General features: G+C 39.8%; 1 protein-coding gene across 7 annotated transcripts in view; it reads left to right on the top strand.

The window, feature by feature from the left end:
- The window catches only part of LOC117402243 (SAM and SH3 domain-containing protein 1-like), a 373,068-nt gene extending 352,483 nt beyond the window's left edge, over positions 1-20,585 (top strand). For all 7 annotated transcript variants that reach the window (XM_059024110.1, XM_059024109.1, XM_059024113.1 and 4 more), the window contains 8 exons: positions 147-282; positions 825-994; positions 1,269-1,478; positions 2,927-3,077; positions 3,362-3,490; positions 11,037-12,052; positions 18,962-19,093; positions 19,623-20,585. In XM_059024110.1, coding sequence (XP_058880093.1) covers positions 147-282; positions 825-994; positions 1,269-1,478; positions 2,927-3,077; positions 3,362-3,490; positions 11,037-12,052; positions 18,962-19,093; positions 19,623-19,880 — 2,202 coding nt within the window. In that variant the 3' untranslated portion in view covers positions 19,881-20,585. The remainder of the gene's footprint in view (positions 1-146; positions 283-824; positions 995-1,268; positions 1,479-2,926; positions 3,078-3,361; positions 3,491-11,036; positions 12,053-18,961; positions 19,094-19,622) is intronic.
- Positions 20,586-26,729: the final 6,144 nt, after the last annotated feature.

The raw sequence follows: 26,729 nt of genomic DNA, 5'->3' as shown, positions 1-26,729 counted from the left end.
CTCTTGCAGAAGAACATATCTGTGTGGTTGTCACACTTTTCTGCTAGAAGTAAAAAAGTTTGTGAATTTATGCACTGTTTAACATTTTCAGTATCAATGGGATAACAGATACCTAATCAGTACATTGTCTTGTTTTCCATCGGAAGGAGTCGAGTCCTGATTGGATGCCCAGTTCCCCTCAGTCCCCGCAGCCAGGCACAGATCCGCTGGAGAAGCCCAAGCTAAAGGCCGGAGGGTCTGTGGAGAGCCTGAGGAGCTCGCTTAGTGGGCAGAGTTCAATGAGTAAGGGTGCTGTTGTGTCCAGTCTAATATCACCTGTGCTGTCTCAGTTATAATTTGCAAAATTAATTAAACCTTTACACAATTACACATAATTGAAAGGCTTATAGGGGGCAGTCTCACAGTGATTCTGTCTGTGTTTCACCGCTATTTTCACCACTGGCTTTTAGCCTGACCTTCACTTACTTAACAAAACATTGGTTGAAAAAAGAAAAAAAACTGTTTATAAGAGTCAGCAGAGCTGGTGTAGTGTTACATTAATGCAATGTTTGTTTGGCTTCTGTGTCCTAGGCTCATAGAATCCTGCTCACATTTTTTGTAAACTAAGATTCAAGTTAACAAAATTCCCCACCCAGTTCAACAGTCTGTCCTCACGACAAGCCCAGGGTTCTGCATAACACAATGGATAACATAATGAGGGAGTTGAAGGTTGCTTTCATTTCATGTGGTTTAGTGAGAATTTTTACAGAATACTAAAGAGTTTGTGAGGTGGATGACAAGGATACAAGGCTTGGATTGACTGCTCTTTGATCTTCCTCTTGCAGGCGGTCAGACGGTGAGCACAACAGACTCTTCTGCCAGCAACAGGGAGAGTGTGAAGTCTGAAGACGGTGATGACGAGGAGCCCTCCTACAGGGGTCCATTCTGTGGCCGAGCCCGGGTCCACACAGACTTCACTCCCAGCCCATACGACTCGGACTCCCTGAAACTCAAGGTACACACCCCATTCACCCCACTTTTCTTTCAAATTTAGAAATGAGAGTCTGTTTTTAGCTTCCAAGAAGAAAAAAAAAACATAATAAAAATTTGTTTCCTGTTTTATCTAGTCACGCAGGTACATGCGTGTGTGCAGCAGTCTACAATATTAGCTAACCAACCTTTGGAAAGTATACTAAAAAAACAATATGTACTTAATAGAAATTAGAAGTACTGTGAAAAGTGTGTGTGTTTGTCATTTTAAATCCAAAATGTCCTTTTCTAATTCTCAGAAAGGAGATGTCATTGACATAATCAGCAAGCCTCCCATGGGCACCTGGATGGGTCTGCTGAACAACAAGGTGGGGACGTTTAAGTTCATCTATGTGGACGTGCTGAGCGAGGAAGAAGAGAAGCCCAAGCGGCCTGTCCGGAGAAGGAGGAAGGGCCGCCCCCCCAAACCCAAGTCAGTGGAAGATCTCCTGGAGCGCATCAACCTCAAGGTAACACTGTGAAAACATTTTGGAACAAAAGTACCAGTATCTTATATTCAGACATACCGTGAGAAGAAACTGTGTTTTTCCAAGTTTTAGTATCCCAAAATAGCTATTCTATTTGAATTAGCAAACTACAGAAATTATCCAGGAAGCCGATGTGTCTCTGTGTCCAATAGTGGGTTTAAAACCAAACTTTGGGCTTCCTGGGCTTATACTGTAACATTAAAAATAGAAAGAATGCAAACAGGGTTTTTGTTTTAAGTTGTTTAAGCAAATCAAGATACCAAAAAATAAAGTTTCTTCCATTCCTAATTTGAAAAGTCAGCTGTGTGATGTAAGGAATATTGAAATGGTTACAGTTTAAAAATTGAAAAGCAGCAGCAGGGAAAGCATATGTTTACAGTTAATAATATTGTTTTTGGGAACCCAAAAGAACCCTCAGCTGGTCTTGGTTGAGAACATTAATCATGATGCTTGTGGCTAGGTTATTATTCTCAAGAGTAATGTAATTGTTAGCTTTTGGACCTGCAGAGCTCTTAAACTTGAAGCATTTTGCATCGGTGCCACGTTTACTGTACTTACATTTTTGGAGAATGCCTATTACTGCTATTTTAATGCATGGTTTCTTAAGAGTCATAGAGCTGCTCAGATTAATGTAGAATTCACAGACCAAAATGAAAAGTTTGATGAAAAGTCAAAAAAAATAAACAAACACAGCAGGTGGGTAGGAAGGAAGAAGGAATAACGCTAGGCCTGTCAGCATGGCTATAAGACGTGCCCCTATTTTTATTCACAAACCATTATTTTTTGTTGTTTGTTTAAGATACAAGAAGATGGGTATGATTTTCAATTTAAATTTTTTAAAATACATTATCGGTCTGAATACTTTAAGCAAAATTACAGAGACTCAATGCTTAAAAAAACAAACACACATAAGCAAACGTTTGAAAACCCTGCTGCACTTGCGATATATAGTGTGACTCCAAAAGAAAGCCCAGGTAATTGTAAAATCCGGAGTGGTATAGGAATGACCAGTCACATCTTGGATTGTCTCTTTCCTTCTGGACTTTATTTGGTATTGCTGGTGCAGCTAATGTTTGTTTAGTGGCTGGAACAATGGGTTTATTAATCTGTAAAATGCAGTTCAAATGTACAAATAAAATTAAAAAAACATCACAGGTAATCACAAAAATTGAAACATTGCAAAAATAACCAATGAGACTATTGGTGAATAGAGCATATGGCCTAAAGGTTACCTTAAGGACATTTGTCCAGGTTATCTCCACCTGGGCATTCATCAATTTGTGAATATGAAAAAAACCCAATATAAACTTATAATGAGAAGGATTTTGACTGTTTGGTCAATTTCTGATTGCAGCAGCAAAGATGAATGCTGTTGTGCACAATGTGTTGGCTGATCCACTGAATCGCCTTGTTGTCACACCTTCCCCCAGGAGCACATGCCAACTTTCCTCTTCAATGGCTATGAGGATCTGGACACTTTCAAGCTGCTGGAAGAGGAGGATCTGGATGAGCTGAACATCGGCAACCCTGAACACAGAGCCGTTCTGATGACTGCTGTGGAGCTGCTGCAGGAATACGACAGTAAGGGATGCTGGGAAGGGTGGCATACCCTCTGTGTCTTCACATTACATTAAAAGCAATCCAAAAAGTTCTGAGACATAAAATGCAATTTTTCACTGGCGTGACTAAATTTATATATTTATTTTTTATTTTCTTTTAATTAAACTGAACATGAAAGTTTGTCATGTTGACCGTGCCTGTTATGACAAGTTCAACCTATTCGATTCTATTCTAATGTATTCTTTATATATATGTATATACTGGTTGCTAATGTATGCACAATTTTTTTGTTTGTTTTTTTTCAGGTAATAGTGATATGGAGAAAAGCGCTCACTCAGGCTCCCAGGAGAAGCTCCTGTCAGATGGGCAAGGCCTGACTGGGGAGTCTCCCCGTGACTCTGGCTGCTACGAGAGCAGTGAAAACCTGGAGAACGGTAATGAAAGCCCCAAAACACAGTGACATACAACACTTCTATTTCTGCTGAAGGGCCCTGCACACCTTATCTCTAGAACATGCTCCTCCTCCTGCTCCTGCTCCTTTGCTTGGTCCTCATTTCTTTGCCATCTCTTTGTGCTTCACCCTCTTCTTTTCTGCATAGTGGTGTGGCGGACACACACATCCACTCATCATTGCTACATTACAAAGACAATCCAGACAGCAGTCTTGCTGTGTTGTGTGCATGAGGTGTCTTCCATTTGTTCTGGTTTCACCTTGTGAGAAAAGGAAAAAGGACCACACTCTGAAACCCATTGCTGTTCAGTCAAGAGTAGCACATAGCAGCTCAGGACCATGACTAAGCTATTAATAACATTGAAGATCAGCATGTTAAGACTTTCTTAGAAACTGGTTCAGCAAAAGAAGAAATATATTATTATAGGGTGCCAAACAGGAAAATATATCTTTTTTGAGATTATATATATATATATATATATATATATATATATATATACACACACACACACATTTGACTTACAGTACTGTGCAAAAGTTTTAGGCAGGTGTGAAAAAATGCTGTAAAGTAAGAATGCTTTCAAAAATAGACATGTTAATAGATTATATTTATCAATTAACTAAATGCAAAGTGAGTGAACAGAAGAAAAATCTAAATCAAATCCATATTTGGTGTGACCACCCTTTGCCTTCAAAACAGCATCAATTCTTCTAGGTACACTTGCACAAAGTCAGGGATTTTGTAGGCATATAGTCAGGTGTATGATTAAACAATTATACCAAACAGGTGCTAATGATCATCAATTCAATATGTAGGTTGAAACACTAACTGACACAGAAACAGCTGTGTAGGAGGAATAAAACTGGGTGAGGAACAGCCAAACTCAGCTAACAAGGTGAGGTTGCTGAAGACAGTTTACTGTCAAAAGTCATACACCATGGCAAGACTGAGCACAGCAACAAGACACAAGGTATTTATACTGCATCAGCAAGGTCTCTCCCAGGCAGAAATTTCAAGGCAGACAGGGGTTTCCAGATGTGCTGTCCAAGCTCTTTTGAAGAAGCACAAAGAAACGGGCAACGTTGAGGACCATAGACGCAGTGGTCGGCCAAGGAAACTTACTGCAGCAGATGAGAGACACATCATGCTTACTTCCCTTCGCAATCGGAAGATGTCCAGCAGTGCCATCAGCTCAGAATTGGCAGAAAACAGTGGGACCCTGGTACACCCATCTACTGTCCGGAGAAGTCTGGTCAGAAGTGGCCTTCATGGAAGACTTGCGGCCAAAAAGTCATACCTCCGACGTGGAAACAAGGCCAAGCGACTCAACTATGCACGAAAACACAGGAACTGGGGTGCAGAAAAATGGCAGCAGGTGCTCTGGACTGATGAGTCAAAATTTGAAATATTTGGCTGTAGCAGAAGGCAGTTTGTTCGCCGAAGGGCTGGAGAGCGGTACACGAATGAGTGTCTTCAGGCAACAGTGAAGCATGGTGGAGGTTCCTTGCAAGTTTGGGGCTGCATTTCTGCAAATGGAGTTGGGGATTTGGTCAGAATTAATGGTCTCCTCAATGCTGAGATGTACAGGCAGATACTTATCCATCATGCAATACCATCAGGGAGGCATCTGATTGGCCGCAAATTTATTCTGCAGCATGCCAACGACCCCAAACATACAGCGAAAGTCATTAAGAACTATCTTCAGCGTAAAGAAGAACAAGGGGTCCGGGAAGTGATGGTATGGTCCCCACAGAGCCCTGATCTCAACATCATCGAGTCTGTCTGGGATTACATGAAGAGAGAGAAGCAACTGAGGCTGCCTAAATCCACAGAAGAACTGTGGTTAGTTCTCCAAGATGTTTGGGCCAACCTACCTGCCGAGTTCCTTCAAAAACTGTGTGCAAGTGTACCTAGAAGAATTGATGCTGTTTTGAAGGCAAAGGGTGGTCACACCAAATATTGATTTGATGTAGATTTTTCTTCTGTTCACTCACTTTGCATTTAGTTAATTGATAAATATAATCTATTAACATGTCTATTTTTGAAAGCATTCTTACTTTACAGCATTTTTTCACACCTGCCTAAAACTTTTGCACAGTACTGTATATATACACTTTGAATTATGTACATTTGAAGTTTGATATATATATATATATATATATATATATATATATATATATATATATTTATTTATTTATTTTCCTGTTTGGCACCCCATAATAATATATTAGCTATAACATTTTATAAGTAACTTGAACTGCAACTGTTTTAACCAATTTTAGGAAAAGTCTTTTGTAGCAAAGGTTTTGCTTTTGTGGATGAGGAAAAAAAGATACAATTATTTATTTCAGCAATTTTTTAGCAAAACTCCAAAAATGCTAATAAAAGTATTCATACCCTGACAAAAATGGAATGAATCGCAAGTTGATGCACATTTAGCAATAATAACCTCTTTAAATGATTGGGTTATTTGTCAGTGAGCTTTTGATGTGTGTTTTGGATCGTTGTTATGGTGGAACGTCCAGTTGCACTTTAAAACTTTAATTATTAAGTATTAAGTATCATCCTCATTAAACAGCTTTCTGGGTCTTCTGGTCCTGGGTTTGTCAATTACAGATTATGTTTCTCTGTACTTGTTGATTATGCTTCGGATACCACATCTTGAAAATCAAGTGATGCGATATTTCACTCAATGTTTTTCCATCTTTATGCAAGTCAAGATTGTTATAATAGTAGAAAACCCTGAAAGAGAAGATGACCACCAGACAATACCTTTTGGATATGCCTGCTAGTCAGGTATTTGCTGAGCATTTTATATCAAAGCTGCCGATAAGCCCTCCGCAGAGTGACGTCCTCGGTCCCGCCTCCCGAGGTAATAAATAGTCACTGCACAGAGATGTCAGTCTCTTTTGAATTGAACCCACGAATGCGAGTGATGTGACCTCGTAAAATTGGCGGTCATCTTCTCTTTCAGGGAACCAGGGTTACGTCCGTAACCTATCATTCCCTTTCAATTCGAAGATGACCGCCAATGATACAGCTGTCTGCACACCACCACTAAGCCTGACAGGCTTCTGCCCAGGGCTTGCCCTTTGAACCCCGAGACTGCGTGTAGCTCTGAAGCTAGTGGCTTGGGAAGGGTAACGGAGTGCAGCATGCCGTCCAGGTGGGCGGTCAAGAGGCCTCCTTTGTTTGCAAGGCGTGTCTCCTACTGGGGGGGATTGCACTAGAATGCCGAGGCACCGAGGCTATGGAGCACCGAGGCACAAAGCGAAGCGCTTGAACAAAGAGGGCTTTAGTACACAGAGGCACCGAGGACCCGAGGGTACCGCGGGCGTCGAGGCCTAGACACAGGGGCGCTGAAGCACCGAGCACCAAATACCGAGGGCAAAGCACCAAGGTACTGGGCTGTGTGTCTGTGTATGGGCTGTTTGCAGTCACACAACCAGGAATAGCGCGTAGCTTGCAACGGTGTGGAGTGTAGCCTGCAGACAGTTGCAGTGCAGTCACACAACCAGTGAAGCGTGCAGCTTGCAGTGGAGTGGAGCACCTAAGATGGCATCTGGACTGTGTGCAAACACTTTTTTAAATTTTTTTTTATATATATCTAATCACCGCTTTATGGGTATATAGCCAGATATATGGAGGAAGCACGCTGTTGTTGTTTTTTTGGGGATTTTTTAAACTGCAAGGCAGTAGTATACACAAACAGTAAACTGGAGTGTGAGGATTTTTTTTTATTTTTTAATTTTTTTTTATTGTAAGCAGTAACAAAAAAACAATAGTAACTAACAACCTGTAGGGGCGCTAGGCTGCGCATAGCCGATGGTCGTCCAGAGCCCTCGAGTCAACAGCGGCTGCAGAGCGAGGCTGGACTCGCTGGAGGGTCGTGTTCTCCCTTCTTTTCTCTTTTTTTTTTTTTTTTTTTTTTTTTTTTTACAGCTGCAAAAAGCAGAGGAAAATTATAGAAAGTCATATGCAGCAAGCTGCAGAGGTTAGAAAGCAGACTACAATCGCTACATGATGTAGGCTGTTTAAGAATGTTTTGGAAGTCCAGAAAACTCAATAGAAAGAGCTCTAAAAGAGTCAGTCACACAACTGGAAGAGGTTAGTATTATACTCACCTTACCTACCTGTTCGTGAAAGGCAAAAGAGACTCTGTGCAGTGACTATTTATTTCCTCAGGAGGCGGGACCAAGGACCTATTGGCAGCTTTGATATAAAATGCTCAGCAAATACCTGACTAGCAGGCATATCCCAAAAGTATTGTTTGGCTGTCATATATATATATATATATATATATATATATATATATATATATATAATATATATATATATATATATAATGTTATGGACCGTTGCTGTAATGCCCGGGCAGTTGGCGAAGTGTCCAGCTGCAGCGGGCAGATGCGGAATTAGCTTTGAATTTTGTCATTTCGGCATCTGCCCGGGCTGTTCGTTAACTGCCCACAGCCACCCGAGCTGATGGCGAAGAAAGACTTTAGTGTGCCTTCTTGTAACAAATGAAAGGCTAATGGAAAGTAACACAGCAGTGTTCATCCTCTAGATATCTACTGCAGTTCTCAATAATAGTTCCTTTATTTAATCATTAGACCGACTGAATCGTTTATATTTATTTTTATTTATTTATTTTAATGAATTGCTGAGGCAAATTGTCGTTCATATTTCTAAATTAGAAAAATATAAACTTTATGCTGTTGATTTATGATTAATTAATATTGTTATGATAAATTAGTTTTGGCACTGCGTTCTTCCTGAGTTCAGGTAACTATTCTAAATTGCTTCTTAGCAGCTTCAATTATCTACATTAGAACCTGCTTGGAGTAAAAACCTGGACCTGATTTGATCTCGAGGGCCAGAGTTGAGTACCACTGCTCAATAGTGTTCAGGCATCGGTGTCAGAAACAGGAAGTCCATTAAAAAAACAAAATCTTCTCTTCTGTTGACTATATATATATATATATATATATATATATATATATATGTGTGTGTGTGTGTGTGTGTGTGTGTGCCCGGTGAGATCCAGTTATCAAGAAAATGTCATTTATTTTTTTACGAAATGATTTGCATACAAGTGTACTGGTAAATTGAAAACCTATAAATAATGTATTTACACTCTGAAATAATACTGAAAAGAACTTCCTTTTAAAATCCTGTTATAAGTGTTCACAGGGATGTAAGGCTTAAATAAATGTCAGTAGCTATCTACAGTGTTCTGTTTACTAGTCTGCTAATATGTACTTTTAGTAACGGGATGAACAATTCAGATGGTTAAAATAACATAATGGGGTGATTGTTTAATGATTTCTCAATACGTGGCTTACTGTGGAGGCTGTATCGACATCTTGTGGCTGTAGGACTAAATTACAGGTTAAGACAAGTTGTGTAAAATGCAAGGCCCTAATTATAGGAGCAATAGAATAGAAACCACCATTACACTGTATTAATTATTCTGCTTGGTGCCCGCAAGAAACAATTCTGTGAATGTTTATAGGTCCAGCCAAGATGTAAACATGTCAGAATATATTCATTGCATGTAAATTTGAATTCCATTTCAGAATTGTGTTAAGTTTTTTTTTTTTTTTTTGGGTGATTTTAATGTTTAACGCTATCTCATCATGTGCCTAACTATTGTTTATGTCCAAATACTTTTCAACAATAGTTTTTTTGAGTACTTGAAAAGTTTAAAATTGCATCTTAAATCTATCTATCTATCTATCTATCTATCTATCTATCTATCTATCTATCTATCTATCTATATATATATATATATATATATATATATATATATATATATATCTCAACATCTACAGGCTAGCTGAGACCTTTACACAGTGTTTGTCTTAATTGTCTTATTGATGATGTTCATTTGTCATGGTAGAGACTGATTTAGTTCTGGAATAAAACTCATTTGTGACTTAAATAGAATATTGTCTGCTTGCTTTTTTCTGCTGCAACCTCTTGTCATCCTCTTGACTTCCCATCAGCTGTGCCTGTCGCATGATTTTCTTTTACATTGGTTTTCATCCTAGCAGTGAAGGCATTGCCTGTGATACACTGCCACTCTTACATCAGTGTACATCTCTTGGTATGAATCATTATATCAATTTTAATTCCACTTTAGGACCCTGGGCATGAGGGATAATGCACACCATCTTTGAAAAGGGCAAAGTGAAGCCAGAGGGCTGATTATTAGTGTGGGATAATCAGGTAATTGGGTAAATGCCAATCAGCTGCACTGATCAGGTTGGGGGAATACAAAGGCCACAGTTTGGCTTGTTCTGTGATGGGGGTTGGAGAGAGTTGGGGTATGTGGAGAAGTAAGGAGAAAGAGCTGTGATTGAAATAGATCAAAACAAACAGAACACTGGTTTTTGCTTGGGGTAAACAAGCTGAGCTTGTCCCTTATAAGATAGGGAAGTTTGGTGGACCAGTTGGTCTAAACGAGTGTGAGCATAGGACTTAGGTTTGTTTTGTTGGTTTTGTTTTGTTATTGTAAATAATATAGATTGTGCAACCGCACATAAAACATAATATTGACTCAAGTGTGTTATATTATAAAAATGACGTGGTTTTGTGTCCATAGCATGCATATATATATATATATATATATATATATATATATATATATATATACACATACACACAGTCAACCTCGGTTAACTTGATTGGTGGATAAATCGACACCTTCGCTTTATTCAACAGACAGTCTTGGTCCCAAATTTTCTCCATATAAAATATATGCATCCTGCCTCTGTTTTAATTCGACACCGCGCTTTATCGTAACTCGACACTTATTACCGGTACTGAAGGGATAAAAACTATTAAAAAGACTAGTGGATAACTCGACACTGTCGTTTCACATGACTGACCTCTGACTGGAAACAGATTGTTCATTTATTCATTCGCAAATACCAAGTGCAGCTGGTTACAGTATCAGTTCATAATGAGCGAGAAGCAAAACATGTGTTCTCGTTCAATTTGAGACGCTTAAATGAGATTCTGTAAAGAAACTTTGGTCTATTGGTGAAACCTGAAGGCGTCTGTATATTTAAACATGGATTGAGTCATTTTATCTTGGCTGTGTCAGTGTATGCAGTTTTAACATTTTCATATCAAAATTAATGTTTTCTGACAGATTGTTTGGTGTAAGTCTTAAACTGACTGGAAGCAAATGTGTTGGTATTGTGAGCCGTTTAACTTTTTATTACCGCCAATCCAAGTGAGATTAGATTGTCAAATGTATTTATTTTTTTGTTCAGGGTACATAGAGACTACTGAAAATGTGGGAAAAGTAAGCTAGATGTATAAAACTTATTTTTCTTGATGAAATTATCCCTGTTGCATTTGAAGCTTGCACACTGCTAAAGAATCGTTTTTATAACTAATACTGATGCATAGTCACAAAGAGGTGCTACAGTTAATGTTTGAAGCAGAAATTAACCAACTGTTTTATTATTTTTACATATTTCTGGCATACTCAAGGAATATGACTTGTTTATTTCAGGTAAGATCAGAAACAGTCTGCTGTCCACCAAATCCTCTGCAGAAGCGGAATCAAACAGCCACCAGTTGGTCAACTACCCCACCCTTCCACTGACAAAATCCACTGAGGCCCTGCAGCATAACAAGGAGTGCAAGTTCAGCAAGCGGCATTTCCCCAAGCCTTCAGTCAAGTCCTTCGACATCCTCAGCTTGAAAAAGAACCGCTGCAGTCTGCTGGTGCCTGCGAGCCGCAGCTGTGAGAATCTGGGCGGGCAGCAGTTGGCTCAGGACCTGTGGAAACGCTCCCACTCACTAGGGGATCTCCATAGTGAGCAGGGCTCTGAGAGCAAGAAAATCCACAGCTTGGAGTTCAAAGTGGCTAGGCCCATCAGTATTGATGCAGACACTTTGTGCGACCAGGGCAGCAGAAGGCAATCTCCCAGCACTACCACAGGGGGAGAAACTGAACTGAACTCACCAGTGAGTCCAATAAAACTAGATACAAACTGTGGCCCTCAGTCGCATGTAGCTTTAGAGAACTCCATAATCGTGAGTGATTCACAGCTCGCCAGGACTGACCTAGAAGGACCCAGAAGCCCAGTCCCCCAAGAGCAAGCCCCTGAGAAGAACGAAGTGAGGTACGACACAAAGACACATTCCAAAAAGCCATTGCAGCCACCTCCAGTCCCTGCCAAGAAATGCAGGGAACGCTTCGCTAATGGCCTTTATCATCCAACCTTAATCCTCCCAAACCCAGATGCACTTTCTTTACCCTTAAAGGCCAGTCCTTCTAGTCCAATTGACTGTGGACCACCCTGTGCCTCCCCCGAGGAGGAGCCAGGCACCCCCCCAGCAACACGGCCACCTTGGCTCTCTGATCTCCCAGAGACAGCTTGTCTCCAGATGCACGGTGTCAGACGAGGCCCAGCCTCGGGAAGGAAGATCCCCCACACAAGAGTGGCTGACCTAGAAATGCTGCTTGAGAAAAGGTTAGAGTCTGAGGGGATCGATCTCACCGAGGAGCCTTATTCAGACAAGGTAAGTGTTTTAAGAATGGATGACGTGTACACTATGCCCTATAGTGTGATTCTCTGTGCCCTATTCAGAAAGCTTTATTAAATCCATCTATTTTGATGGATTTAATAAAGTAAGCAGTTTGATGTCCTTTTGGCCACATTTACACCCTTGCATTCTGAGGTCTAGACTTGTAATAAAAATACATGTATGAGATCACATAGAGCAGTATATTTTATGAACCTCTTACTGCATAACATGGAAAACTACATGTCAATGTGTTAATTAGAATATAATCAGTTTACTTTTAGCTGTTAATGTGAATTTTTTTGGACCTCCTTGTGTCCCGGATGATGAGAAAAGCTTTTGGGTGGTTTGAACTTGAACCTGGGTTTTTGATTTGCTCATGATGTCTTAAGTCCTGACTGGGTGTGCTGAAACCCAAGTCAATTGTCAGAAATGCTGTATTACAGCTGCAGGACCTTCAGCTCCGGATAGTCTAAATTGAGATACACGATTGCAAACACACCAGTAAGCATACAGAGGTTTGGACAACACATAATAAACACTGTAATACTGCCAATAGATGAGCATCTGCCACTGATTTAATTTAACAAGTCAGCAAGGAGTTAAATTGTTGTGTGGCAAGTCCAAAATGATAGCTTTCTGTAATTTATTTATAGGGTTTGTTATTCCTCTGGTAAGTCTTTTCAGTCTTGAGACCGTTCACAAATGGTGGTGTTTCACAAGGAAGTCTTGCATACTGAAGCAGCCTTTGTATATTACAGAATCATTAGAATAACAAATCCATTCAAAGGACAGCCTATTTACACAGAAGTCCGTGGGCCAATAGGTGTTTTTCTCCAGTTTTTTTAAATGAGAAAAACACAAAACTAGTAAAGTAATTGAAGGCACTCAAGTTGTTTGCTTCTCATTGTACTGTTGACTTTTCATCTTTCAAAAAAGACTGGAGTAAATGCTTTGAAAGTGTGTCCCTATAGGTCATGCTGCTAAATACAATGGTTGTCTCCTCATATAACACCAATTGCAAACAAAACAGGTGGCAGCTCAACTATGTTTATAAACTTAGTGATCAGAACAATTAACAAGGCACATTAAGCAATTGGTAAATAGAAAGGATGATTAGAAAGATATGTTTTACTAAATAGTCTGGTTCCCTTTCAAGTACAAAATGTAACCATTACCGAATGGGTATTTACCTCCTAAAGACCCAAATCCTGAAAGAAGCTGCTCTTGGATCATGTGACGCTGTCATGGCCCGTCCACGAGGGCACAAAAGGACACTGGTGTTTTTCCATTATTTCTGTTTATACTGTATGTATTACACAATAAAATATATTCAGTTAATATGAAGCAAATGATTTCACCAAAAACACCACATAAAAATACACCTTTTTGTAAGGATTCTTTTTGACAAGCTCTCCCCTGCGTGTATCAAATACTTTTGAAAGCTTTGTGGATGACAAATGCAGTACCTGCTCATGACGAGACGTAAGATATGTAAATATAATATACATTTTAGACTTGCAATTTAACATTTAAACATGCATTCTCTCGTCTAGCGCCAACACTCCAATTTTATAAAAAGATTCATTCATCTGAATAAGGATGTTTGGCACGAGCGATATTCCATGCTTGCCATACAAAACTCGCTTGAGTCGTTACATAAGCTTCTTTACTGAATGCCGAAAGGAGCATCTGCTGACTGCTGAGGCGTGGAAGCAAACTCTTTCTCCAGTCTGGTTTAAAGCCTCCTACGTTTGTTTATTACTCGTGGATGGTTTGCTCAATGCCATTGTCTCCACGAAACGAACGAGCACTTAATTCAAAATTATGAAATTTACTTTCAACTTTTAAGGCCAAATAAAAGGTCTTTGACAGGCTCGGTTTCTTCGGCCAATTTCCTGTGCTTGAACGCTTACTGGTTGCCGCTAATTTTTCCAAAAGTTTGTTTTGTGTCTTTCCGTATGGCACAAGAGGGTGCATCAAAGTGAAGTATGAGATGTGACGCATGCCAGAAACCTTGGTATGTGTTTAACTGTATAATTCTAACAAAGTTTGTAATTTATTTCTGTAATAAAAACAAAACTGTTTCTCATTTAAAAACACAAAGCAGCCCTTCTGAACTTCCCAAGCCTTTCTATAATAAACAGGAAATAAAAATCTGGTTTTTGGCAAGATTAAAAAAACAACAGGTCAAATGTAATAGGTTAACCCAGGCTTTCCCAATCCTGGTCCTGGGGGACCCCTGTGTCTGCTGGTTTTCATTCCAACTGAGTTCTAAATTACTTAATCAGACCCTTAATTGAACTAATAATGTGCTTATTTAAGTTAAATAAATAAAAAAAACGACGTTCACTTTCCTGTTCCAATCACATGCTGGACAATTCCCAGCTAAATCTAGCAAAATTAAAGCGATTTCTAATAATATTATATGTAAAACTGTAATATTCCAAAATAGGTTGTGAAGGCTGTACTTTGCTCCACTGAATTAACTATAAAGCAGAGGATGTCAAACTTAAAATGATACACTTTTTCATGTGAATACAGGCAGTCCTCGCACTTACAACACAATTGGTTCCTGAAAGTCGCGTTGTAAGTCGAAGCACATTTTCCCACAGGAACAATGTTATAAACTGGGGTTACGTTCCTGACTCTTTGGCCAGATAATATATTTTTACAAAAATGACCCGTTATATTGTATTCACTGTCTTGTTTAAAAGTACAGACTCGGGGCTTTCTAATGATGTATTCAGTGTGTGTATGCGGTGCTGTCCTTACAAAGGTATCACGAAATGCTCCTGTCAGGACACTGCACTCTGATTTGGTTATCATATTATTGTTAATAAAACAATGAATAATCCTCTCCCAACACCGAAACCCTAAACCTAAGGTCAGTATCCTATACTGCAGCCATTACACATCTAAAGTAGTTTATGTTTGGCAGTGAATAAGCATTTTTGTTACTTTAAAAAAAAAAAAAAAAGTGACCGGAGGTGCTGATTTCCTCAGTTGTCCTGACAGGAACATTTCGTGGTACCTTTTGTAGGCACTGCGTATGGCGTACTCCTAGTCAGAAATACGATCGCCTGAAGTTAAGCCCCTCATCATGTGACAGAGTTCACAGCTTAGGTTTCGTTTTGAGTCCATTGCTCTTATCAGACATTGTTAAGGGCAAATGAATTCTAAAAAAACAGTTACGTGCATGAAAATAACAAACGCTAAGTGACTGAGTCAGGGCGACCATGACAGGTACTGCGGTTCAGACACCGAGCATGTGCACATGACGCATGGCTCGTGTCTCGCCGTGTCGTAAATGCTGTGTCGATATTGTAAAGTCGAAGCAGGGTAATGCAAAAGAGTCGTAAGTGCCACGCGTCGTAAGTCGAGGAGCGCCTGTATTTCAGAGAGAAACAGTACAAAAGTAGACATAGCTTTTTTCTTTTTTCTATCCCTGCCATTGTAGTTTCTTTGCAATAAACAAAGTGCAAATGATAGCCTTACTGAGGTTTACTTGAGCTTCTTTATAGCTGTGCACGCAAGTGAAAACTATCAAATTTAACTCAAAAAATAGATGTGGAAAAGGGGGTGTTGTACAAAGAAAAAAATCACGATTTTGTTTTTTGTTTATTACACTCATCATAACAGAAAATAGGAACACAACAAAACAAAAAGTTGATCACAATACTGTGCCTATAGAAAGTCTACACCCCCTTGAGCTTTTTTCACATTTTGTTGTGTCAGTGCCTCAGAGTTTCATGCATTTAAATGAGGATTTTTTTCCACTTATCTACACACTATACTCCACACTGGTAAGGGGGAAAAAAGTTATTATTGAGAAAAAAATTATATATAAAAAATACAAAACTGAAAGATCATAATTGGATAAGTCTCCACCCCCCTGAGTTAATACTTGGTGAAAGCACCTTTGGCAGCAATTACAGCTGTGAGTCTGTTGGGATAGGTCTCTACCAACTTTGAACACGTAGATTTGGCAATATTTGACCATTCTTCTTTACAAAACTGTTCAAGCTCTGTCAAGTTCCTTGGGGAGCGTTGATGGACAGCAATCTTCAAGTCATGCCACAAATTTTCGATCGGATTTAGGTCGGTGCTCTGACTGGGCCACTCAAGGACATTTACCTTTTTGTTCCATAACCACTCCAGTGTAGCTTTGACTGTGTGCTTTGGGTCGTTGTCATGCTGAAAGGTGAACTTCCGTCCCAGGTTCAGCTTTCTTGCAGAGGGCAGCAGGTTTTCCTCAAGGACTTCTCTGTACTTTGCTCCATTCATTTTCCCTTCTATCCTGACAAGTGCTCCAGTCCCTGCCAATTAGAAACATCCCCATAACATGATGCTGCCACCACCATGCTTCAGAGTAGGGATGGTGTTCTTTGGGTGATGCGCTGTGTTGGGTTTGCGCCAAACATAACGCTTTGCATTTAGGCCAAAAAGTTCCATTTTAGTTTCGTCGGACCACAAAACTTTTTGCCACATGGCTACAGAATCTCCTGAGTGTTTTTTTGTATACTTCAAACGGGATTCAAGATGGGCCTTCTTGAGTAATGGCTTCCTTCTTGCCACCCTACCATACAGGCCAGATTTGTGGAGTGCTTGGGATATTGTTGTCACCTGCACACTTTGACCAGTCTTGGCCATAAGCCTGTAGCTCTTGCAAAGTTGCCATTGGCCTCTTGGTAGCCACTCTGATCAGTCTCCTTCTTGCTCGGTCATCCAGTTTGGAGGGATGGCCTGATCTAGGCAGGGTCTTGGTGGTGCCATACACCTTCCACTTCTTAATAATCGTCTTGACCGTGCTTCAAGGGATATTCAAGGCCTCTGAATTTTTTTATTCCCATCCCCTGATCTGTGCCTTTCAACAACTTTGTCACGGAGCTCTTTTGAAAGCGCCTTGCTGCTCATGGTTGCTTATGTGAATCACTACAATTTAACACAGGTGGAGGCCACTTAACTTGGTGTGTGATTTTGAAGGCGATTGGTTACACCTGAGCTAATTTAGGATTGCTATTACAAGGGGGGTGGACACTTATCCAACCAAGCTATTTCAGTTTTTATTTTTTAATTAATTTTCTACAACTTTCTGTAATATTTTTTTCACTTGGAAGTTGTGGGGTAGGATGTGTAAATAAATGAAAAAAAAAACTATTTTAATACATTTTAATTCCAGGCTATAAGGCAACAAAAGGTGACAATTTTGAAAGGGGGTGTAGACTTTCTATAGGCACTATATATATATATATATATATATATATATATATATATATATATATACAGTACTGTGCAAAAGTTTTAGGCAGGTGTGAAAAAATGCTGTAAAGTAAGAATGCTTTCAAAAATAGACATGTTAATCAATTATATTTATCAATTAACTAAATGCAAAGTGAGTGAACAGAAGAAAAATCTAAATCAAATCCATATTTGGTGTGACCACCCTTTGCCTTCAAAACAGCATCAATTCTTCTAGGTACACTTGCACAAAGTCAGGGATTTTGTAGGCATATAGTCAGGTGTATGATTAAACAATTATACCAAACAGGTGCTAATGATCATCAATTCAATATGTAGGTTGAAACACAATCATTAACTGAAACAGAAACAGCTGTGTAGGAGGAATAAAACTGGGTGAGGAACAGCCAAACTCAGCTAACAAGGTGAGGTTGCTGAAGACAGTTTACTGTCAAAAGTCATACACCATGGCAAGACTGAGCACAGCAACAAGACACAAGGTAGTTATACTGCATCAGCAAGGTCTCTCCCAGGCAGAAATTTCAAGGCAGACAGGGGTTTCCAGATGTGCTGTCCAAGCTCTTTTGAAGAAGCACAAAGAAACGGGCAACGTTGAGGACCGTAGACGCAGTGGTCGGCCAAGGAAACTTACTGCAGCAGATGAGAGACACATCATGCTTACTTCCCTTCGCAATCGGAAGATGTCCAGCAGTGCCATCAGCTCAGAATTGTCCGGAGAAGTCTGGTCAGAAGTGGCCTTCATAGAAGACTTGCGGCCAAAAAGTCATACCTCCGACGTGGAAACAAGGCCAAGCGACTCAACTATGCACGAAAACACAGGAACTGGGGTGCAGAAAAATGGCAGCAGGTGCTCTGGACTGATGAGTCAAAATTTGAAATATTTGGCTGTAGCAGAAGGCAGATTGTTCACCGAAGGGCTGGAGAGCAGTACACGAATGAGTGTCTGCAGGTTGCAGGTGGAGGTTCCTTGCAAGTTTGGGGCTGCATTTCTGCAAATGGAGTTGGGGATTTGGTCAGAATTAATGGTCTCCTCAATGCTGAGAAGTACAGGCAGATACTTATCCATCATGCAATACCATCAGGGAGGCATCTGATTGGCCCCAAATTTATTCTGCAGCATGACAATGACCCCAAACATACAGCGAAAGTCATTAAGAACTATCTTCAGCGTAAAGAAGAACAAGGAGTCCTGGAAGTGATGGTATGGCCCCCACAGAGCCCTGATCTCAACATCATTGAGTCTGTCTGGGATTACATGAAGAGAGAGAAGCAACTGAGGCTGCCTAAATCCACAGAGGAACTGTGGTTAGTTCTCCAAGATGTTTGGGCCAACCTACCTGCCGAGTTCCTTCAAAAACTGTGTGCAAGTGTACCTAGAAGAATTGATACTGTTTTGAAGGCAAAGGGTGGTCACACCAAATATTGATTTGATGTAGATTTTTCTTCTGTTCACTCACTTTGCATTTTGTTAATTGATAAATATAAACTATTAACATGTCTATTTTTGAAAGCATTCTTACTTTACAGCATTTTTTCACACCTGCCTAAAACTTTTGCACAGTACTGTGTGTATATAAAGGCATATTTGTATACCTATATACAGTACCTATAGATTTCAATAACCTACGTTTGTGTGTTTTGCAGCATGGTCGTTGCGGCATTCCAGAATCCCTGGTGCAGAGGTATGCTGAAGACCTGGAGCAGCCTGTTAAAGATGTGGCTTCAAACATGGACCAAGTTCGGGTGAAGCAGCTTCGGAAACAGCACCGCATGGCAGTAAGCAAGCCCTGTGCTAACAAGTATCCCCTGCCCTCATTCCATATAATACAATGCATGTACAATGTATATATACTATATATGTGAAAAGACAGATAGACAGAAAGATAGATAAGTGGAAACATTCAAATGAACTAATTCCCTGCCAGTTTGAGAGAGAGATCTGCCAGAACAGTGTGTTTGTCAGAATCAGATGAATTGCTGATTGCATGTCAAACTTATCAACAAACCCCCAGTATCTATTACAAAGCAAGAAAACCAGTGAATACCATTTGAAGGGGGGTGCTGTACCTTAGCCACGCTTATACAGTCAGCTCAAGTCTCGTTTTCAGCCGAGACCTTTTAAAACATGGTTGAAAACATAGCAAGTTAAGTTATTGCTTAAATGCATGCAATGATGTTGTTACATATTACTTTGTTTTCTTCCAACTAATAAGCATTGATAGAATTCAGAATGCAGCATTTATGAGCTTCTTGCAACATTTTTCAATCTTTTTGTAGCAACACTGCTTTTCCTTTCCATATCTAGATCCCCTTTGGAGGTCTTACTGAAATCTGCCGGAAGCCTGTGTCTCCTGGACAGCTCAGCTCAGTCTCTGATTGGTTGGTTTCTATCGGACTGCCCATGTACTTAAACTTGTTTACAGCAGCAGGATATGACACGCTGAACCAAATAGCCTCTCTGGCAGAGACTCATTTCCGGGAAGCTGGCGTCAAGGAGGAACGGCACGTTAACAGGCTGTTAGCGGGTGCTAGGCTGGTGCAGCCCAACGATGCTCGGTTATAAAACACGACTTCGCCTTTTGTTTTTTGTTTAGTTTTCCTTTCCAGTGTTTACTTCAACACCTGACTGCCAAGTTTAAACATTTTTGTAATGTTTCCTTTAGAAACAAGTTCAGTGCTTGCTCAACTGGGAAGATGGTGAACTGCCTTGTGGGTTAATAAAAGTACTTAACTTGGGTCTCTCTTGCTTGCTGTAGTACTAGTAAGCAACAAGAGGTGTTAGCTAGGCCAAATCAACCTTCCTACTTAGTTTACAACTTTTGTGGTTCCAGCTAGTTAAACAAAGCTGTTGATACAGTACTAATTATCCTGTGTCTGCAAGGAATCAACTATATTGTCTTGCTATATACAATGCGTTTTTATTTTGCCTTACAAACAAATATGTAAAATCAATTTAGTGAATACTTACACACATAACCAGCTGTTTTAATTATCAGAATATACTGCAAAAAAATCCATCTACTTCTGATTTTACTTAGATTGTTTTCAATGTATGAGCTACTTGTGATGTATCTGTTTTAATATGTGTGTATATTAGTTTTATTCTGACTTTCATATTGTCAGTGTTCTACAGTGAAGCTGTGCGTTCAGACATGGCAAATCTGACAAGGTTTCCAATGTTTAGAGAATTAATTTAGCTGACTAAATTCTACTGAATTAATAACATGTAACCTTGGTGCCGCAGATATTAAAGTAGTTTACTGTAGAACTGCATCAGTAAGTACATTTGTTAGACATGACTTTCTATACTGGCCAAGATTTACAAAATATGATGGGCATTATAGAGGAAATGACTGAGGTAAACATGAACAATGATATTATTCTCTTCAGTTGAAGACAATAAACTTAATTTTTATATTTTTCAAAATATTTAGGCTAATGTTTACAGGATTATTACAGGAGTCTAAAAACTTGAAGTGTTGAATTTAACCCCCTCCCTGCCACCCAATATTTCCCCCACCCGTGCACCAGGAGGGCTTTCACACTGCCACACCGCCACATTCCTCCCCTCATGTGCGCAGCACACATTGCCACCATCGGCCTAACCCTAAACCTAACCCTACCCCCCCGCCTCAAAACACCAACCCCCTCCCCTCATGTCCATAGACTGTTGTGGGCGGGTTGGTGATCGGGGCAGTGGTGGAGGGGGTCTCTCTGATAAGGAAATACTGATAAGGGCACCGCTATCAGCGCGGGGCACTCCGGCAGCAGAAATACTGCTAATGGCAACGCTGGCAGTGGAAATGCTGGCATGGGCACAAGGGCACTCTGGCAAAGACAGCGCAGACAGTAGCAACACTGGCAGCGGCAATGCTAACAGCGGAAATGCTGGCATCAGCACAGGGCACTCCATCACTGGCAACGCTGGCAGCAGCAGTACTGACAGCGGTGCAGGGAACTCCAGCCGTGGCCACGCTACTAGCTGTGCGGGGCACTCCAGCCGTGGCCACGCTGGCAGTGGTGCCGTGCCCTCCGGCAGGGGCAACGCTCACAGCGGCAATGCTGGCAGCAGAGCAGGGCACTCCGGCAGTAGCAACTCTGATACCATATGTGACCGAGTAGCGTTACCAGTGACACTCATGCCCCTTCACATCTGCACATCTGACCCATCAGGGCCTGGTACGGTACGGGTACAGGTGGTTCTCCACTGGCTATTTATCGAGCCGAGCGAGAAACAAACTGAAACTCCAACCTCACAAGACATCTGAAACTGGCTGCGAGCCGAGCTGAGCTAGGGGCGGGGTTAAGGATTTTCGTCAATACGTTGCATCAGTAAGAACACTCCAGAAAGACAAACAACAAACATGGCAGGCAGCGAGTATGATGAGAGAAAAGTACAGTCTCGGGACGCTGAGGAAGTGCAGACTCTAGTTCAGTGGTCGGCAAATGGAGGCCAAATCCGGCCCGCCGACAGGTGTCGTCTGGCCCACGGATGCCTCCTGGCAGGGCTGTAAGGGCTGAGCAAGAGCGGAAATTTAATATTACTGCAAGGGGGCTGTCATGGGGGATTCTCCATATGACCTTCATATATTTCTTGCGAGTAAGCAGAACATTAAATGTTTTACAATATCGATTCCAAAGTACAGTACTTACTGATTGTGATGATACATTTATGCCTCACTATGGTACTGGAATCCTCATATGATAGACAGGAACGCAGAATAACATGAAACACAATTCAAAAGTAGCATACATTTTTTAATGCTTCGTTGCGTTATGACAAATTCAGTTAGAAATGGCACTTTCGTTCTGCGATCAGCTTAGAGCACGTGGTGTGATAGACGATATGTAGGCAGTCCTCCAAAGATTCTTGTGTCGGCCTGTTTCGTGCATCTGTTTTTAATATTGCGTTCATTGTGGAATAAGCCGCTTCGCATGTGTAAGTAGATCGAACATGGAGAGCACAAACAGAGCCAGCAGTAGCTGTCTGGACATATATAGGCGGACCAGAATGATTCCAGATTTGCTTTGTTAATGAATTCAGTTTTCAGCAACAACATAGCACTACTAGTTCTAGTTGCTGCTTCATCAATTGCGGGAAGCACTTGCTTTTGCATGGGACGAAAACGGATCACGGACAAAAACGATTACGTACCTGGGAATGCTGAAGTTGTCAAAGCGAGAACTGAAATTGTCTTTCAGCTGTAAAATAAAGTCTGTCATCGTTAGGAGTCATTTTGAGTTATGTTTCACTTACAACATATCAGAATGTTAAACTAAACTAATTTGCCTCTTAATAGCTACAACACAGATGCTATATTATTTTACTAATATTTATTTGGAGGTCACAAAGACATACTATCACAATTGTTACTTCTTTTTTTCCTTTTTGGTTTGTTTTCAACCAGCTTGAGCAGCTTTTTTTTTATTGATGAGCTGGTATGCCATGTGCCATGCTGCAACACATTTTTTGGGCGGGGGGGGCGGGGTATTGCAAGCGGCCCGCAGGTCATTTGGTCTGCTGTCAAATTAATTGCTGACCACTGCTCTAGTTTCTCTGTGGGCAGATAGAAGTGTTCAGGAAGATCTGGAGTCATGCGTCAGAAATGAGAAAGTTTATGCCCGAATTTCTGACGATTTGAAGCAAATGGACATAAACTGCGGGTACGGTACACTTAACTCACACACTCAAAAACACAAAATTACCAGAACGCTGCAGTTCATGCGCTTTTTATTTATAATTACAAAAACAAAACAAACACACACACACACAGCACCGCGCCGTACCTTCACCATCACAATTCTAAACTAACACCGGTGATCACCCTTTTTATACACCTGTGGCTGGAGCCTAATGAATAATTTATTCAATTATACATTGTGCTAATGAACTGTAAACAACTGCCACCCAATATTACCAGGATAGGAACACTTGAAATATACATCTCATGTTCAAGGATGTTCTAACAGGATGGCAGTCAGTTACCTCGCAATCAGCTTTCATTATAACCGGTGCAATAAAACACAAATTCTAAAAGCAGTGGACCATAGGTCAAATCTAATAGTACTAGTAGCAGGAATCTTTCTGTGGAAACCTAATTGTAACAGCTTCAATAGTCTTTTTTTGAAGTCCCTTTACTTATTTATACTGTGCCTGTTTTGAAATGTTTCATTGCAACATTATTTGAATATAATAAAAAGTCTGTTCATGTTGGCAGTTTATTTCCAGGCAATCTCAAAGCTCTGTAAAGGTAGATATTTAAAAAAAAATAATTATAAATTGGAGCAACAGAACCTAAAAGTATTTTGTAAACATCATAAAAAAAGTAAGGGTAATACACAAATCAATTAAAATGACATTTGATGCTACTTAAGAAACTGAAACATGTTTAAGTATCATAATGGTAATCTATCATGTAATACCTACATTTCGATTAACTAAGACAAGTACCACAGATACTTGGATATTTGAACTGTATGTATTTAATATGAAGTCTTCTAGGAGGTGTGACTATAGCCTAACAGTGCCTTTAGCTGAGTGGTGTTTGCTGACTTAGCCACTGTGTGTTACCTCAAAGCTGTCTATCTTACAACACAGGGTTTAACTGCCATTGCCAGGAAAGACAACTCGGTTGACATCTTGAGTGAGATCTGGAATGCCACCACATTTGTGTCTAAGGCAGGGCAAAAAAAAAAAAATTTAAAATCCCTCAAACTAGCAAAAGTTCTAGGAATTGAACAATGTCTTTGATTTATTGCTTTCCTTCCCTGAACAAGTTTTAAGAGCCCCTTTAAAACTTGTGGTATTGCTGCATCACTGAGAAGTGATCCTCTTCATGCAGCCAGTAACACCACTAGCACATTCCTTACTTCTTTATAAATTCTGATTGCTAAAGAGCACTTTTTAAAATGTGTTATACTCTATAATGCAAACAAAAGGCAATTACAAATACATTTAACCACACCCATCCAAAATTTAAACAATAGCTTCATTCAATGGTGAATGAACATGGTGTATGTTAAAAGGTTGTTCCATGTCATATTTCAGATTTATTTAGAGAATTTTACCTACTTATCTTGTTAAAAGCAGTTTGCATGGGTCGGAATACTGCTGTCGTGCAAATGGAATGGAATGACTTCCTAATAATACTGTGTTCCAGTAAACTTTCATTTCCAAGTCACTGTTACAAGCCTTGTTAAGCCCTAGTACATATATGTAAGAACTAACAAATGTTGCACATTCTGTATATTAAATTGATATTTAAATAACTTATTTTTTGCCTTTTGCTTTTCATATAAATGTAATTATTAGCTGTACTATACCAGTAGCAATGCATTCTTGCAAACTGCTTTAGTGGAAAGTTACTGTGTGTAATGTAAAATATAAATGTGTACAAATTATTTTATGCTGTTTAAGCTAGCAAATAATTGTCCATAAAAATTTCTCCTATGTATTGAAGCAAAAAAAAGTCAATAACTATTTGTCATTCTGAAGTATAATAAATTTTTCTTGGCATCAACAAAAAGTGATCTGTTTTAAATAGTTTTGCTAATACAGTGCTCACCTGTTATAACACGCCTCGTTATAGTGCGGAATCGGTTATAACACGGTAGGGTCGTGGCTCCCATTTGCTTCATAATGCCAATACAGTTGCCCTTTTATACTCATTATAAGGCGGAACACAAATAGCAATAACTATGGCTCTCCACTATAGCGTTATATAGGGTGTAATACCTACTCACCCCATATGGTACTGCGTTGGGCACTGCAACAGTTATCCCAATTTTAAAGACTAATCAAATTATGTCTGGTTTCAATATTATTATTTATTTCTTAGCAGACACCCTTATCCAGGGCAACTTACAATTGTTACAAGATATCACATTATTTTTATTTTTTACATACAATTGCATTATTTTTTTACACATTATTTTAACATACAATTACCCATTTATACAGTTGGGTTTTTACTGGAGCAATATAGGTAAAGTACCTTGCTCAAGGGTACAGCAGCAGTGTCCCCCACCTGGAACTGAACCCACAACCCTCCGGTCAAGAGTCCAGAGCCCTAACCACTAGCCTATTCCGTAGCTTGGTCCATGTATGTGCTGTTTTTTTCCACCTTTAAACAATTGGAGAACATCACAACAGTTCTTGCAAATTGTATAACAAGGGGCAGATCTTTGACTCTCGAACTGGCTAAACCTAATAAAGACCTTCAACTGTTTATGTCCTGCTTCTGCTCAATTATGATTGGACTGCCGCTGAGAAAGTGCAGATCTATTGGTTGATTTTATTTTATATACAAAATAGAACTGTGCGATTAAATAAAAAAAAAATAATAATCTGTGATCCACTCTTTAGTTGATTAAGCAGCCCTCATTTTTAGTTTAGTAATTACACCTCATTTCTGCATACAGCCTGTTGCTTATTACTTCCCATAGTGGTCTTGTGCCCCGTGTGGAGCCGGCAGCTGATGCCGTCCCTTCCAGGGATCAAGCAGCTTAAGTCGGATGACCTGTGCTCTCCTACAGGCTGCTAATAGCTCTGGCTGGAGTTAAAATAAAAAGAAATAATCATTTTCGTTTTTGAAATGATATTGTTATTTTCTGAACTGTGATTGTTTTATTACTGTTTTTGTGAGAATATTTTCTCGTGTTTTCTGTTTAGCACAGAAGACCAGCACCGCTGCTGGGCTCAGCACCAGGCCTCTATGATAATAACCCAACTTTCATGTTTTATGGAGTCAGTAACAGTTTCACTTCTTAGCTTATTTCACCTAAACAGGTGCAAAACATGTTAATGACTGAAAGAAAGCGTTGAAGGTGTGGTGATAATTTCACAAGAGAAAGACTACCTGAAAGAAGACCTTTTAGACAGAAATTGTTTTAAAATGGTACAAGAAATAGTTTTGTAGTAAAAATACACGTCTACAACGTGTTTCTTTCAAACTGAACATGAGATCAGTGCAGCGAAAAAATTTTGTATAACTTTTTAAATGAGCTTATCTCATTCAAGCCAAGCTTTCACTGCAGCGAAGGTGGTTTTTGGAATGATTTATTTTAGTTCGGTGTTGAGCTATGGTAGCCTTCTACAGAACAGGGCCTAATAATGTGGGATGGGGAGAGATGAAAGATGGGAAAGTAGAAACTTTATTTACTTGCCCCCCACTGTCCATTTTCTGCCAAGACAACTTTACTGGTCAGTGAAGTTAATTAGTATCTTTAACTGAGAAATGTTCCTTCACTGCATTTCTCTGGGTATGGTGTGAGGTTCAGTAGTGTCCCTTGGAGTAAAAAAAAAATCTCTTTGAGCTAATGACAAATAAGCCAAGTTAAACTAAACTGGTTTGAGGCTAACCCAAAAAATAGTTAAATAAAGAAGACACATTCAGGACACCTTTCTTGAAGT

Source organism: Acipenser ruthenus, chromosome 5 (assembly GCF_902713425.1).
Source record: "Acipenser ruthenus chromosome 5, fAciRut3.2 maternal haplotype, whole genome shotgun sequence".
Lineage (NCBI taxonomy): Eukaryota > Metazoa > Chordata > Actinopteri > Acipenseriformes > Acipenseridae > Acipenser > Acipenser ruthenus.
This window is presented reverse-complemented; position numbering and strand designations above follow the sequence as displayed.